Source organism: Phyllobates terribilis, unplaced genomic scaffold (assembly GCF_046119375.1).
Source record: "Phyllobates terribilis strain yellow unplaced genomic scaffold, ASM4611937v1 Scaffold_4__5_contigs__length_816908805, whole genome shotgun sequence".
NCBI lineage: Eukaryota > Metazoa > Chordata > Amphibia > Anura > Dendrobatidae > Phyllobates > Phyllobates terribilis.
In genome coordinates, this window is record NW_027362764.1 from 284,932,082 (window position 1) to 284,945,957 (window position 13,876).

Genomic DNA, 13,876 nt, shown 5'->3' on the forward strand with positions numbered 1-13,876 from the left:
TTTTGAAAATTGCAAAATTTTCAAAACTTTCGCCAAATTTCCATTTTTTTCACAAATAAATGCAAGTGATATCGAAGAAATTTTACCACTATCATGAAGTACAATATGTCACGAAAAAACAATCTCAGAATCAGGGGGATCCGTTGAAGTGTTCCAGAGTAATTACCTCATAAAATTACAGTGGTCAGAATTGTAAAAATTGGCCTGGTCATTACCATGCAAACCAACTTGGGTTGTAAAGGGGTTAATAGGTGCAGCAGTTCTGATAGAATCACACTTTTCTCTTTTACAAATTCAGCAGAGCTCAGAAGGTTGAGCTGTGTGTATAATCCTGCCCACACTACTGATTGACAGCCCTATTTGTACATTGTATATTGACAGAAAGCTACTGATCAGTGGTGGGGGTGTGGTTGCACTATGAGGCATGAGGGCACCTTGTCCTGTAGTGATAATATCCTGCTGATAAAACACTGATTGTATTGAATTAGGAAAACACAGCCTAACAAGTGACACATCTCTGAAATCAGGGTCTCTGCCCCTACATGATGGTAATCTCAGATTACATAGCAAAGTCCTGGTGACAGACTCCCATTAATGACTTTTAAGTGATGTAGTTTTGCTCACCACTGGTCACTACTACTCCAGCTTAAAAAATTGTAGAATTTGAATGCTCATTATGAACCGCCCACCAGCATTATTCTCTTTTGTCTCACAACAGCCTTTGTTTTCACTTATATGTGATAGGTCCCAGTTTACACTGCTTTTCCAAATTGTGTTCGTCTTTTCTGACACGCATGTTAATGTAGTCTGTCTTTTCAGACAAGTTCCAAAGATGTAGCAAACACGTCAGGAAAAACTCTACTTGTGTTATTGCATTCTATGGCTTTGTTGGATGTTCAGTCTGAATCTCATTTTTCAAGGATTCAGAAAGAACTTTTGGTCACTCTACATACAGGCAGTCTGAGCAGGGTCTAAAATAACATTTTGAAATTATTGAAACTTTAAAATAGGCAGTCAATGACCATAGGACCAAAGTTTTAGTCTGTAGTCTGTTACCATTAACGCGTGGATCTTCAGAGAAGTTGTAGAGACAATCCCATGAGATATATGTAAGACTACTTACAAAGACATTATATTTTAGAATTTTAGGTCACTGGAACAGTAAAAAATAGCTTTAAAGATGAATTTTCCCTTTAATTTAGTATCAAGTGACACATAAATATCAAGTGAGACTGATGGGGTTCAGAAACAAAAGCACCCATGCCCTGAATATGTGGTTTTGAATTACACAATGTAAATGGGAACACATCAAATCTTCCTTAAAAGAAAGTCTGATATGAGAATCTTTTAATTTTTTACATACCATTGAAATGGTCTCTTTCACCTGACGTGCTCGTGCATCCAAATTATACTCCAATTCTAATGCTTCTTTGAGAACATTTTGACGTAATAAGTGCAGTCGTCTCATGTTTTCTCTTAAAAGCAAAAAAAGTAACATTTATTGTAACTTGTAATAAGTGAACTGTAATAGAATAAGAAAGAAAAGCAAAATAACATACATATCAGCACAAAAAACTACAGTCAGGGTCTCAGGGTAAAACTTTAGATCACTTGTAGTTTATGAAAAAACTGTAACTTTTAATAAATACTATGAATTTGAACTTTACCTTTCTTCACTTGTAAAAATATTATAGCACCCAGCTTGTTGTTCAGTCAGACATTGTTCAATATCTATTAGCTTTTCCCGATATTTCTGACATGCTCTTTTCATGTTTTCCACATCTTGGTCAGTATTCTGTTCAGGATATACAAATTATTGAAATAATCTGAATAATGTGTTATGAAATTGGGTTCTTAAAGGGCATCTCGTCACCAGATTTCACAATAAAAACTGCAGGTATTATTAAAAAGATCTCTTAGACCAGATGAAGCTAGTCAACTTATTTTGAAAATGCTAATATTTTACTTTATATAAAAAATAATAATCTTTGAGTCCTGCAACTGTGTGAGACTACATAAGTCTAAGTGCATTCACGCAGGCTGACTGGAGCTTTTACTGAGTAATGTGAGATTCGAGCGGCAGCAGGGAGGAGATATACTGAAGAGTTGTCAATTAGACTAAGTTTAGCCTGAGAATATTTTAGCTTACGGTGTTCTTGAAAGTAGAAAACACTGTTAAAGAGTAACCATCATTTTAATTTGTTTTAATAAATCAATAGAATTCATGAAAGTAAGAAACTTTGTTATATGTGTTATCATAGAAATGTGCTTCTTTCACCTCCTGGACTGATCTTTCGCTCTAAATTCTTTGCTAAAATCTGTATTCTGTAAAAACTGATTTACCCATTACTGTGAGAGGAGATTACAGTTGGTTCTTTTAAAAGTCTATGGAGAGGGGATGAGAATTAGCTAGAGGCAGACACAGACATTCTGCTAAAAGTTCTGCAGATTTTACCCATAAACTGAGAATTTTGAGAATGATTGATCAATTCAGGAGGAGAAAAAAGCAGATTTCTCTAATAAGATATATTACCAAGTTTATTATTTTCACGTGCACCACTGATTTTTGAAAAATAAATGAAATGATGGTTACTTTTTAAGTACTTTAAAGGATTTGTCCAATTAAAATCGATAAGTCTGCAGTCACTCAGTGTGACTGCAGACTCATGAATCCCCCCAGTGCACACAGTGTGCGCTGCGAGGATTCATCAGTTTTTAGACATGGGACTGGAGGAGAGAGGACCCCGCCCCTGAGGGCTCACAACCTACAAGGGATGGGTGATGATACAGTAGGTGATGAAAGAGGTGTTATTATTATATAAGGGGGGAACACAGTAATTGAGAAGGGGTTGTCCATATACAGGACAACTCCTTTAAGGTTCCCTATATAGGTGATCAAATTATAAATCCTGATTACTGCAGCAGTACTCCATCTGGTTCTTAAATAGAGGCATTTTTACAATTCTCTCATTTGAGAAACGTCCAATAGCAAATGTTATAAAACTTTCGAATTAAATGATACTAAGTTATAGTTAGCTATTCACAGCTGACAGATAGTAATGGATATGAGGTGCACACTATACATACCAGTGATATGGTGATTAATGACTTTCTCAATAACTTCAGAGTATCTGATAACTCTTTCTCTAGGTTGATGTGAGCAGGAGGTCTCATGGATGCATTGTGCCTGTGCCTTCTTGGAGCACAGCAGTGATGGCAGTGGCAGCAATAACAGCAATGGCTGCTCAGGGGTGAATGTGGAGAATGCTTTGGGCCCCCAAGTGCAGTATCAAATGACAGTGACTCTGTGAGAAAACAGCTCCGTGGATGAGAACAGTGATTGTTAGTATAGCATTCATTCCACCACCCCGTATCAGTCTGACTAAAGGCTTCTTTTCGCCCTATATTGCACTGTAACAAAGCATGCAATTCACTTCTGTTAGTATTTGTGTTATTAACAGTATTAGGTCTATTCGATCCATCATTTGCATCCTGTAACCAGGTTGAAGACATCTGAATGGTCACTGACTTGTAAATATTGGTGTTTATTTCCGTTTGATATGTACTCTTTTTGTCTTTTGAGCTAGAATTTAGCTCTTCATCTGAGCAATCTACAGAGCCTTCTGGGGTATGGACGTGGACACCAAAGCTATGTAAATCACTGGTGGGAGATGGTGTCCATTTTAGGTAGGACAACTCCACTGAACACTCATCATCTGCAAATGAATCTCTCTCACTGTCACTCTTTTGGAGATCACTTACACATTCTTCAGAGAAGTCAGGCATTAGATTATCGTTTATCTCACCAGGAGACTCAGGAATAATATCACTTAAGTAATGTGGGACATAAATTGGGTAGTCAACTTCTGAAGGAACCTCCGAGGACTGTGCTTGATCCTGACTGATGGAACCAATCAGTTCATACTGTAATAGACAGCTGTCAGTATCTTCATATTCTACATTTCGGGTATCTCCAGATGGTGGCTCTTGACTTTCTATTTCTTGCATATTGTCTTTATCAACATTATCAGTTTGGCTATCGAAACTCTGAAACACGTCATCACTCTTTTCAGTGTCCATTGACAATGACTTCAATTTTTCTTTCAATGTTTTAAGTCCACTTATCACAGTATTTTCACATGTATCCAGATGTTCAGAGAAGTCACAGATGTCATTAAATTCTTCACTTTCATCATTAAAGATTGCGACATCTGCTTTCTCCCTGAGAGTAGTCTGGCTATCATTACTGTCTGAGCTTTCATGTAAATTCTGTGGAAAGAAAATGGCAGACAATTTTTAGTTACAGAATGTTACTAAACTATTGTTATAGCCACTAAAATGTCTGAGCTACCTACGGTCCCACAATGAAATGACGTCTTTTTACCAATACTTTAAAGTTTACCATTTTCAATGGAACTGGATGAAGATCTACATATAGGACTTCCCAACTCTCCCGTAATGGCAAATGTTGGGGTAGATGAGGAACAGGCAGTCAGATTTCAGCTGCCCAGTCTTTTTGTATTTGGGAACCCACATCTATAGTAGAAGTATCTGATAGTGACCTACTCCCCTCTTTCTTCTGAGAACATATCCATGATGGGCTAAGACACGATTATATGGGCATAGGAGGGCTGTGGGAGAAATTAGTACTTCAGCTGACTGATATATGATTTGTATGACCAGTCGGATACTATTTAAGTGAATATAGAATGAAAAATGTCATTATTCCTCATCTGTAATCCTTGCAATGTCAAAGCATTAAAAGGTTACTCTTTAAGCAGACTGCTACAGCCTAACTATCTTGTAAATGACATTGCCAGACAGTGACTCTAACAGACAGTTTATTCTAAATTGAACAGCAGATATGACAATTAGCCAGGGGAAAAATTGTCCAAGATGCTTGGCAACACTTAGCTCATTAATCTCACCTTTATGATTTATGCCACAATAATCAGATTTTTGTGAGAATAAACTGAGTTAGAAAAACTTTTTTAAAGGGAATCAATCAAGCGTTTTAGAGGAATCAAACTTTAGACAGGGAGCCAGGAATGAGATGATTGAGAAGACTAGATTCCGAGGCCGGGCTCCCTCCTGGCTTTACTTGATTGATAGAGGTCTTGTTATACATAGAAAGACTCGCCCCAGTAGTCTTCCCATTAAAGTTTGTGTTCTCTGAAACACTAAGACTTTTTTACATACACATACATGCAATAACAGAACTGATTCATATTGTCTGTGGTTCTGGCAACACGCATCAGCTGGCAGGTTCCCTTTAATGTGCTACTCCCTGGCACACAAACAGTATGGAGTAAACTCCATTATCTGAATTAGTTAGAAAAGGATCCAATGGGCCCCATCAGGAGTGAGGCTTTTGGTAAGTGACCTGTTACCCAACTTCTCAGTCTATTCCTTCCCCATATTTCTGTTTTGGAAACTTGGATGGGAAAAATTAATGTAACATTTTCTCCAAAGCCAAAAATGTAAAACAGCTGAGAGTACTTTCAATTTGTGCTCATTTTAATGTCCATGTTCAGGAAGTAAGTAAATTGATTGTTAGGCTACATTTATACATCCGTTGTAACATCTGCGTGCTGTCCGTTTTTTAGAATTCCTTTGATCCATACACATTTACATTTAAAAACAGATCTGTGTGTCTGGTCCGCGAAACTCAGAACATGTCCTATTCTTTTATGGAACTGCCATTTTTATGTATCATGTATTTTAAATGTCCTGTATTATGAATTGAATAAAATATATTTAATGTCTGAATACACTTGTTTTCTACTTTGTTAGTTGTATATTTATTATCTTGTTCTGAATTACACACTTTTTTTTATCGAATATCATTTATGAGGATCCATAGAAAACAGAACTCTGAAGTAAAACGAATGTCTTCCATTTTTCATCTATCCGTGTTACATCGGTTTTTAGCTGCTCCACTCTTAAGAATCATTGTGTAACAAAAGTTCAGCTGGTTTGCCTCTTATTTTTTTTAAATGGATGCAACACATTGTATTGCCCCCTCACCAAAACAGCTCGTCATATTTGCTATTAGGAGATATGGATGTTTTACTGGGGGAGAAGGTGGGCTTTCATGATCTCAGTCTACGAGGCTTAGTTGAGTACCACTCAAGAGTGGGTCAGAGGTTCCAGTTCAGTGGTGCTCAATGCGATCAAGAATTATAAGGTCGCCTATGTATTTGTATGGGAACCATACTATTTCCACTACAAAGGTACGGCTATTGCAGCCTGCCCAGATGATAACAGCAGGTTATAGGGGTTATCGCTGGTCGGCAGCAGTCATCTGATGGCTAGCTGGTTTGCAATCAAAATATGATTATGCCCTTAAAAGCTATGAAAGAAGTTTAGGGAAGAAGACTATCTTTAGGCTTTGTAAATACAAACCCCGATTTTCATGAATTTACCTGTAAAGGTAAAGGCTCCGGAGGTTCTTCTTGAAATCCACTACTGTCGGATTGGCAGCTGTTTGCTCTAGTCATTTCTATAATACATAAGTCAAACATTGTATTTCTTACAAATATAGAGTAATATAGTAAGATAGCCATTTAGATATAATATTCTTTCATAAGAAATGTAAACTTGTATTATGTGATCATAGAAGTTATTAGATTAATTAGTTTTTAGCTTTTATTACATATGATTGAACTTTATTTAGCTAACACCTGACAAGCTATTTATGTCATACTACATAATGTCCACTTGGTGGCAGTACAATACCACTTTTTTTTTATTTATACTGAAAGTATCTACTCATACAGTACTCTGTACTGCTGTACTTACTGCTGTACACTATCATTGGGACAATTATATATGACATTAACATTATGAATAGGTTTGCTTTAGACTATCTTTTTTTGCATATTAATTATTATGGGGTCTGTCAGGGTTTCATTATTTGTGTCTGATTTTAGAACAGAAGAATATGCAGAACTTTTTTTAATCATTTTAAAATTGGCCACATAAGGGAACTCAGAAGGACCCCATAATAATCAATGGGGCATCTGTGCTGCTCTTTGCATCAGTGTATACAATGGATCCATTTTTTGACATTAAGGCCACATTCACATGTTCAGTATTTGGTCAGTATATTACATCAGTATTTGTCAGCCAAAATCAGGAGTGGAGCAATCAGTGGAAAAGTATAATAGAAACACGTCACCACTTCTGTATTTATCACCCACTCCTGGTTTTGGCTTACAAATACAGATGTGAAATACTGACCAAATACTGAACGTGTGAACATGGCCTTATTATATTTGTCTGCTCCTAAAAACAGAATATCAAAATGCTGTGTGAACGTACTTTTAGGCCTCATTTAGATATCCATTTCATGTGTGTTCTGCTCGTGGTTTTCACGGATAGAATGCGTACCCATTGTAATCTATGAAACTGTTTACATGTCCATGATTGTTGTGCGGACAGTGTGTCCACAAAAAAATTACGGAAACACATCCATTTTTGATCTCAGTCATGGATCATGGATCATAATTATCCATCAATGTGTAGTCTGTGTGCTGTCTGTATTTAACAATGTAACGTATAGAAGTAGATTTTGTTTTTTTTTTGGCATACGAGAGAATCACTGATGAAACACAGTTTGTGAAAACTGACACAGTGATAAAAAATGGTCCATGACTATGGACGAGAAAAATCACTGAAGTCTGAATGAGGCCTTGCATAACAGCTTTCAGGCAAATCCTTACAAGGTTATCATTTGAAGCCTATATTCTATCAAATGGGAAATCAAAATCATGGTTGACTAGAGCTGATTCAAATATAGAATCGGGGAAGTGCTTTAGCTGCTCTATGCCAGAGCCACATACTAAGAATAATAATGTCAATATATCGCAAAGGGGATGTTACTTGGACAACACCTTATAAAATACTATATCAGGGCAGTTTTTTTGGTCCGCAATCACATAAAAAAGTGAGATCTGGTGTAAAAATCATTTCTCTCTCCTCTGACATGATATAACATATCAGAGTAGAGAGAAATTGTGTCCCCAAGCTCCCAATGGTACTGGATCCGCCATCCCCCAGCCATCCTCCTCCTCTTCATGAAGCAAAATGGAGGGCGCATGCGCAGTGCGGACCCCAACATCTGCCGGCTGGAACCCGGAAACCACAGAAATAATTTCTATTGGTTCCTGACTTTTGATCACTGTGATAGACCCTATCACAGTGATCAAAAGCCCACAAATTAGTAAATATTACAGCACTTGGGCTGTGCCTCGCTGTGCACCCCCTTGATCATCCATACTGTATCATTCCCATAGACAGATTAAATATTTTTATTTTATAATTTTTATTTATTTTATTCTTTTCTGTTAGGGTTAGGCTTAGAGTTTTTTAAAAGTTACAAAAAGAATAAGAATGATGACTATATGGTGACATATTCAATATGACGACCAAATGTTATCAAATTCTGTTTAGTACCTGTGGGTTCAAAATGCTTACTATACCCCTGGATAAAATCCTTGTGTGGTGTAGTTTCCAAAATGGGGTCCGCTGTGGGGGGTTTCTGCTGTTTAGGCACCTTAGGGGCCCTGCAAATGCGACATGGTGGCCGTAATTTCTTTTAGCCAAATTTGTGTTCCAAAATCCAAATATTGCTCCTTCCCTTCCAAGCCGGCCGCTTGTCCAAATACATTTTTTTGGCTACATATGGGGTATTGTTGCGCTAGTAAGAAAGTGGGCAACAAACTGTGAGGTCCACATTTTGGTGTTAACTCTTGAAAAAGTGAAAAAATTGCGGCTAAACCAACATTTTACAGGCAAAATTTTAAAAAATGTTTCATTCCACTTTGCATTAATTCCTGTGTAGCACCTGAGGGGTTAAAAAAAATTCTAACAACAGTTCTGAAGTATTTGAGGAAAGGGGGTTTCTAAAATGGCATCACTTTTGGAGAGTTTCTAACATATAAGCCCCGCAAAGTTCATTGAAATCTGAATAGGTCCCTAAAGAAACAGGTTCTGTAGATTTTTTTTGGAAAATATGGGAAACTGCTGCTAAACTTTTAACCCCTCTAATTTCCAAATAAAATAAAATGACATTTGAAAAATGATGCATATGTAATGTAGACATATGAGAACTGGTATTTATTAATTATTTTGCACAGCATGACTAACTGATTTAAGGATATAAAAATTGAAAGTTTGAAAATTGCCTTTTTTTTTTAAATTTTCGCCAAAATTATATTTTCACAAATAAACTAATGTTGAGCGAAAGTGCTCAGAAAAGATGTTATCCGAGCACGCTTGGGGGCTAACAGAGTATCTTTGGTGTGCTCGAAAAACATGTTCGCACCGACGCGGCCGCATGTCTCATGGCTGTTAGACCACCGCAACACATGCAGGGATTGCCTGTTTGTTAGGCTACCCCTCCGTGTGTTGCGTCTGTCTAACAGCTGTGAGACATGCACCCATGGCGTCTATAACAGATTTAACGAGCACGCCGAAGATACTATGTTAGTACCCGAGCGTGCTCGGATAAGCCCTTATCCGAGCATGTTCACTCAACACTAAAATAAATGCAAGTCATATCAAACAAACTTTACCACTATCATGAAGTACAATATGTCACAAAAATTAGTTTCAGAATCAGTGGGATCCGTTGAAGTGTTCCAGAGTTATTACCTCATAAAGTGACAGTGGTCAGAATTCAAAAATTTGGCCTGATCATTAAGGTCAAAACTAGCTCAGTCACTAAGGGGTTAATAAAGAGGTCGGCCACTTCCTTTTGTTACTGCAGCTTTCCTCACAAACTAACCAGCACTTCTGTCCATAAAATTGCTGCTCATGAAGGAGCACGTGACCAGACCAGTTCATCAGTCTATGCCAATAGAAAAGCAGCTGTCCCATGTTAGGTGTTTCATTACTGGAGTAGGCTGGAGTAGGCTGATGGATTGGTTCAGTCACTTGATCCTCGATCAGCAGCCATTTTATAGACAGAAGGACTGGTCAGTTTGTGAAGAAGGCTGCAGTAAGTGGCTAATTTCTTTAAAAATCCATCAGTGAGTTCGTTCTGACAGTCTAACAAAGCAAAAGGGTGCAAAATTTGTAATGAAACCCAACCGCAAAACTGATTTTTGGCCCAAAAGAGATATATCTAAGTTTAAAAAAAAATGTCCTCATCGGTAGTAAAGCCCTTTAAATAACACCATAGTAATAACAATGTACAATCTTAAGCAAAGGACTATCATGAATGAACTGAAAGGGTCTTTGGAGGCACAGGAGGTAAAGACTCACGCCATCAGCTTCTCTTCTTTGCCCCCAACCGCACTGTACCGAGTGCCCTCCTGCTGAATAATGTGCCAAATAATGTGTCACTGAGACCTCACCCTAGTAGGGTATTGACCCTGTACCCTGTACTCACTTCGACCACTTTCTTGATTTATCGCACCTGTTCTCTCCTCCAGATACCATCTTAAAACACCTTGGCCTAAAGCCTGACTCCTGCATGCCCCTTCTTAATTATCTGGCTCCAGCAACCATCCTAGTCATTCAGCCCTCCCTTTTAGCCCTTTGGTGTAGAGTACGGACCTCACTTTACACTAGTATTAATACAGAAAACAGCCATGACCTTGCCTATTAATAATAGTAAGTAAAAACTTTAGTTTTGATATTTATTTTTCCCTTGGGATCCTGGCACTTTTTCTTTCTGACGCACTTGCTGCTTAGCCCAGGGGGTGCCAAGCTTCTTCTATGTTATAACACTGACACCTTCAGTAAATATAGGTTAAAGTTTTCCCGATGTTATGATAAATGAAATGTAGCATCAGTAAATGCAGGATAACCTTTTATAAAGCTAAAGGAAAATATTAGGGAATAAGAGGCAATGTTATGTTTAGAATGAGCTGCTGAATATTTTGGTGCCATAAGCGGCCTGTGACTGGTTATACCCTTTGTAAAGGTGCGAGAAAAAAGTTCAGCCTTTTCCTTATGCATTCATAATGAGCTAATACTGTCTTGGGAAGGAATTAAATCTCATACAAACCTTTATGACAGCCTGGCTGGACCCACATGCTGTATACCATAATCTACCATGTTGGCAAACTGAAAGTTGAGCATGTTGATCATTAATAAAATGTGTTTGTTATGATTGTGTAACAACTCACACAGAAAAATAAGTAAAACACTAAAAAACTGCAACTGAACCAGACAATTCCTGTACAGACTAGAGTTTCTGACCTCTCAGCCCCTAGTGTTTCCTACATGGGCTGGAATAGCTCTAAGAACAGGCTAAACAATGTCAGCTCGAACCTATGCTGTCTGAAAGGGCGTCGAGTGCTTCACGTTCCTCGTAAGGAACCAGAGGGCAGAGCAGAGGGCAATTTACCTAGTAGATTGCACCCAATTAAGGACGGCCTGTACCATAACGGGATCCATATAAAAACCTTTAGCAGAAACCAAATGACCCAAAAACTGAATCTGCTGCATCTCAAATTGACACTTCTCTAGCTTGGTAAATAAATGATTGTCAAGAAGAACTTGAAGCACCTGTCGAACATACTCCTGACGCTCCTCACAAGAAGCTGAGTAAATTAATATGTCATCCAAGTATATCACTACAAATCTACCCACTAGAGTAGAAAAAATATAATTTATGAAGTTCTGAAACACTGCTGGAGCATTGGTCAAACGGAATGGCATCACCAAATTTTCAAAGTAACCCTCGGGTGTATTGAAGGCAGTCTTCCACTCATCATCTGTTGAGAGTTGTAACTGTGTACCCACACTAGATAACAAAATCGCTGTCAATGACATCTAAGGCGGAACCTGAATCAACAAATGCAAATTATAACTCCGGATTTGGTAACCAAAGAAACAATAGTATACATGAGAGATAACTTCAAACCTTTAGAACCATTGTCCTTACATATTAATAATTTCTTATTTTTTTCTTTACCTTTAAGAAATTCATCATTGTATCTGAAACATTGAATCATTACATGACCCATTTGATCACAGTATAGACAGAGACAAGCAGGTGATCCAAGTTAAATTCCCTCCTTGGACTCTCTGCAGGCCCCAATTTGCATAGGTTCTCCTGCCTCAATAGGATGAGAGGAAGAAGTCACTGAAACACCCTCAAATGTGCTCTTATCCCTAAGTTGTCTTTCTAAATGCACTACCAGTTACATAGCTTCTTCCAAGGACGAGGCTGGACTATAAACCATCATATCTCAAATCTGGCTAGAAAGACCCTGGCAAAATTGACTGCAGAGGACTGGGTCATTCCAGGAAGTTTCCACTGTCCAACATCTGTACTGGGAGCAGCAATCCTCTACTTTATGATTTCCCTGAACCAACCAGCGGATCATTGATTCAGCAACAGCAACTTTATTGGAATCATCATAAATGAGCTCCAGAGCAGAGAAAAAAGTGTCAACTGAGGAAACAATTGGAGAATTCTCATGCAGATTAAATGCCCAAACCTCAGGAGCTCCACAGAGTAATGACAGAACATACCCACTCATTGACTTTCTCCTCTGGATGAGGCAGAACATAGATGAATATATAACTTACATGAAGAAAGAAAGATAGAAAACTTACTTCGGTCCCAATTGAAACAATCCGGAAAATTTACCTGAGGCTCAGAAGACAGTATTGGGTGTACTAAAACCTATGTAGCGGTGGATAACGCATGCTGTTGTTGAGCTTGATGTCTGCCACCTCCAAGGACAAGAACTTTAATTGCGTGGCCAGGGCATCCATGATGGCTTCTCAGCACACAAATATGGAGTAGGCTGGTGATAATGTTATGATTGTGTAACAACTAAGTAAAACACTAAAAAAACTGCAACTGGCCCAGCCGGTTCCTGTACAGACTAGAAATTCTGACCCCGCAGTCCCTAGTGGCTCCTACATGGGCTGGAATAGCCCTAATAAAAGACTAAACAATGGCAGCTCGGACCTATGCTGCCCGAAAGGCCGTCGAGTGCTTCACATTCCTTCCAAGGTAGAGGAAGGCAGAGCAGAGTGCAATTTACCTACAGAAGGGAAGGAGTACTGAGATAGAAAGAGAGCCCAGAGTGAGTTAAAACAAAACACGAAATACAAAAAGAAAATATAAGGTACGTACTGCTAGAGAGTATGCCGCCTACTTCCTAAACAAGAAACAGAAGATAGGTGCAGGATGAAAAGCATAATCATTAGAGAGATAAACCCTATCTGGTAATTCACTGACTGACATAAAAAAGCTGTATGGCTGGACATCCAAATGGGAATATCACCAGCAGGAAATACCAGAAGGGGGAAAGAAGATATAGTCGCACCCGAAAGGTGGTTGAGCAGAAAAAATAATACATGAAAACACCTATTAACGTAAAAAGAGTAAAGCGAGGATAACAGACAATAAACACCCAGAGTAAAGGTGTAACTGCTATGGCTCAGCAGATAGAGAAGATGACCACAAAGCACAGGCTCAAGGGTTCAAACCCAAATGCATGACAGTGTTCTATCTGTAAACTAGATCTTCTGTGAGTGCAAAAATATCTGGTTGGCTGTGGAACTGTCTGAACTCAAGTGTGTTACATGCTATGGCAAAAAAAATGTGAGTGACTGGTTTTTCTCACCAATAGTTTTTCTCACCAAGAAAGGAGTAGTACTAGAGGAGTAAAGTTTAGAATAGTTTCCTGCTTAGAGAGGGATAGATAGGGCTAGGGAGTAATGTACTGGAGTCAAAGTTCATCAGCAGCTCCATCAGCCGAAAAATAAAAAAGTTATAGCTCTAAGAATAAAGCGATGCAAAAAAATTTTTTTTTCTATTAAATAGCTTTTATTGTGTAAAAGCGCCAAAACATAGAAAAACGATATAAATGTGGTACCGCTGTAAACGTACTGACCCGAAGAA

General features: G+C 38.2%; 1 protein-coding gene across 2 annotated transcripts in view; it reads right to left on the minus strand.

Annotated features, from left to right (window-relative positions):
* ITPRID1 (ITPR interacting domain containing 1) overlaps positions 1-13,876 on the minus strand; it is a 241,436-nt gene that overhangs the window by 11,792 nt on the left and 215,768 nt on the right. For both annotated transcript variants that reach the window (XM_073678292.1, XM_073678293.1), the window contains exons 10-13: positions 6,426-6,502; positions 3,088-4,269; positions 1,668-1,795; positions 1,364-1,475 (exon numbers count right to left, since the gene is read on the minus strand). In XM_073678292.1, the coding sequence (XP_073534393.1) occupies positions 1,364-1,475; positions 1,668-1,795; positions 3,088-4,269; positions 6,426-6,502 (1,499 nt within the window). The remainder of the gene's footprint in view (positions 1-1,363; positions 1,476-1,667; positions 1,796-3,087; positions 4,270-6,425; positions 6,503-13,876) is intronic.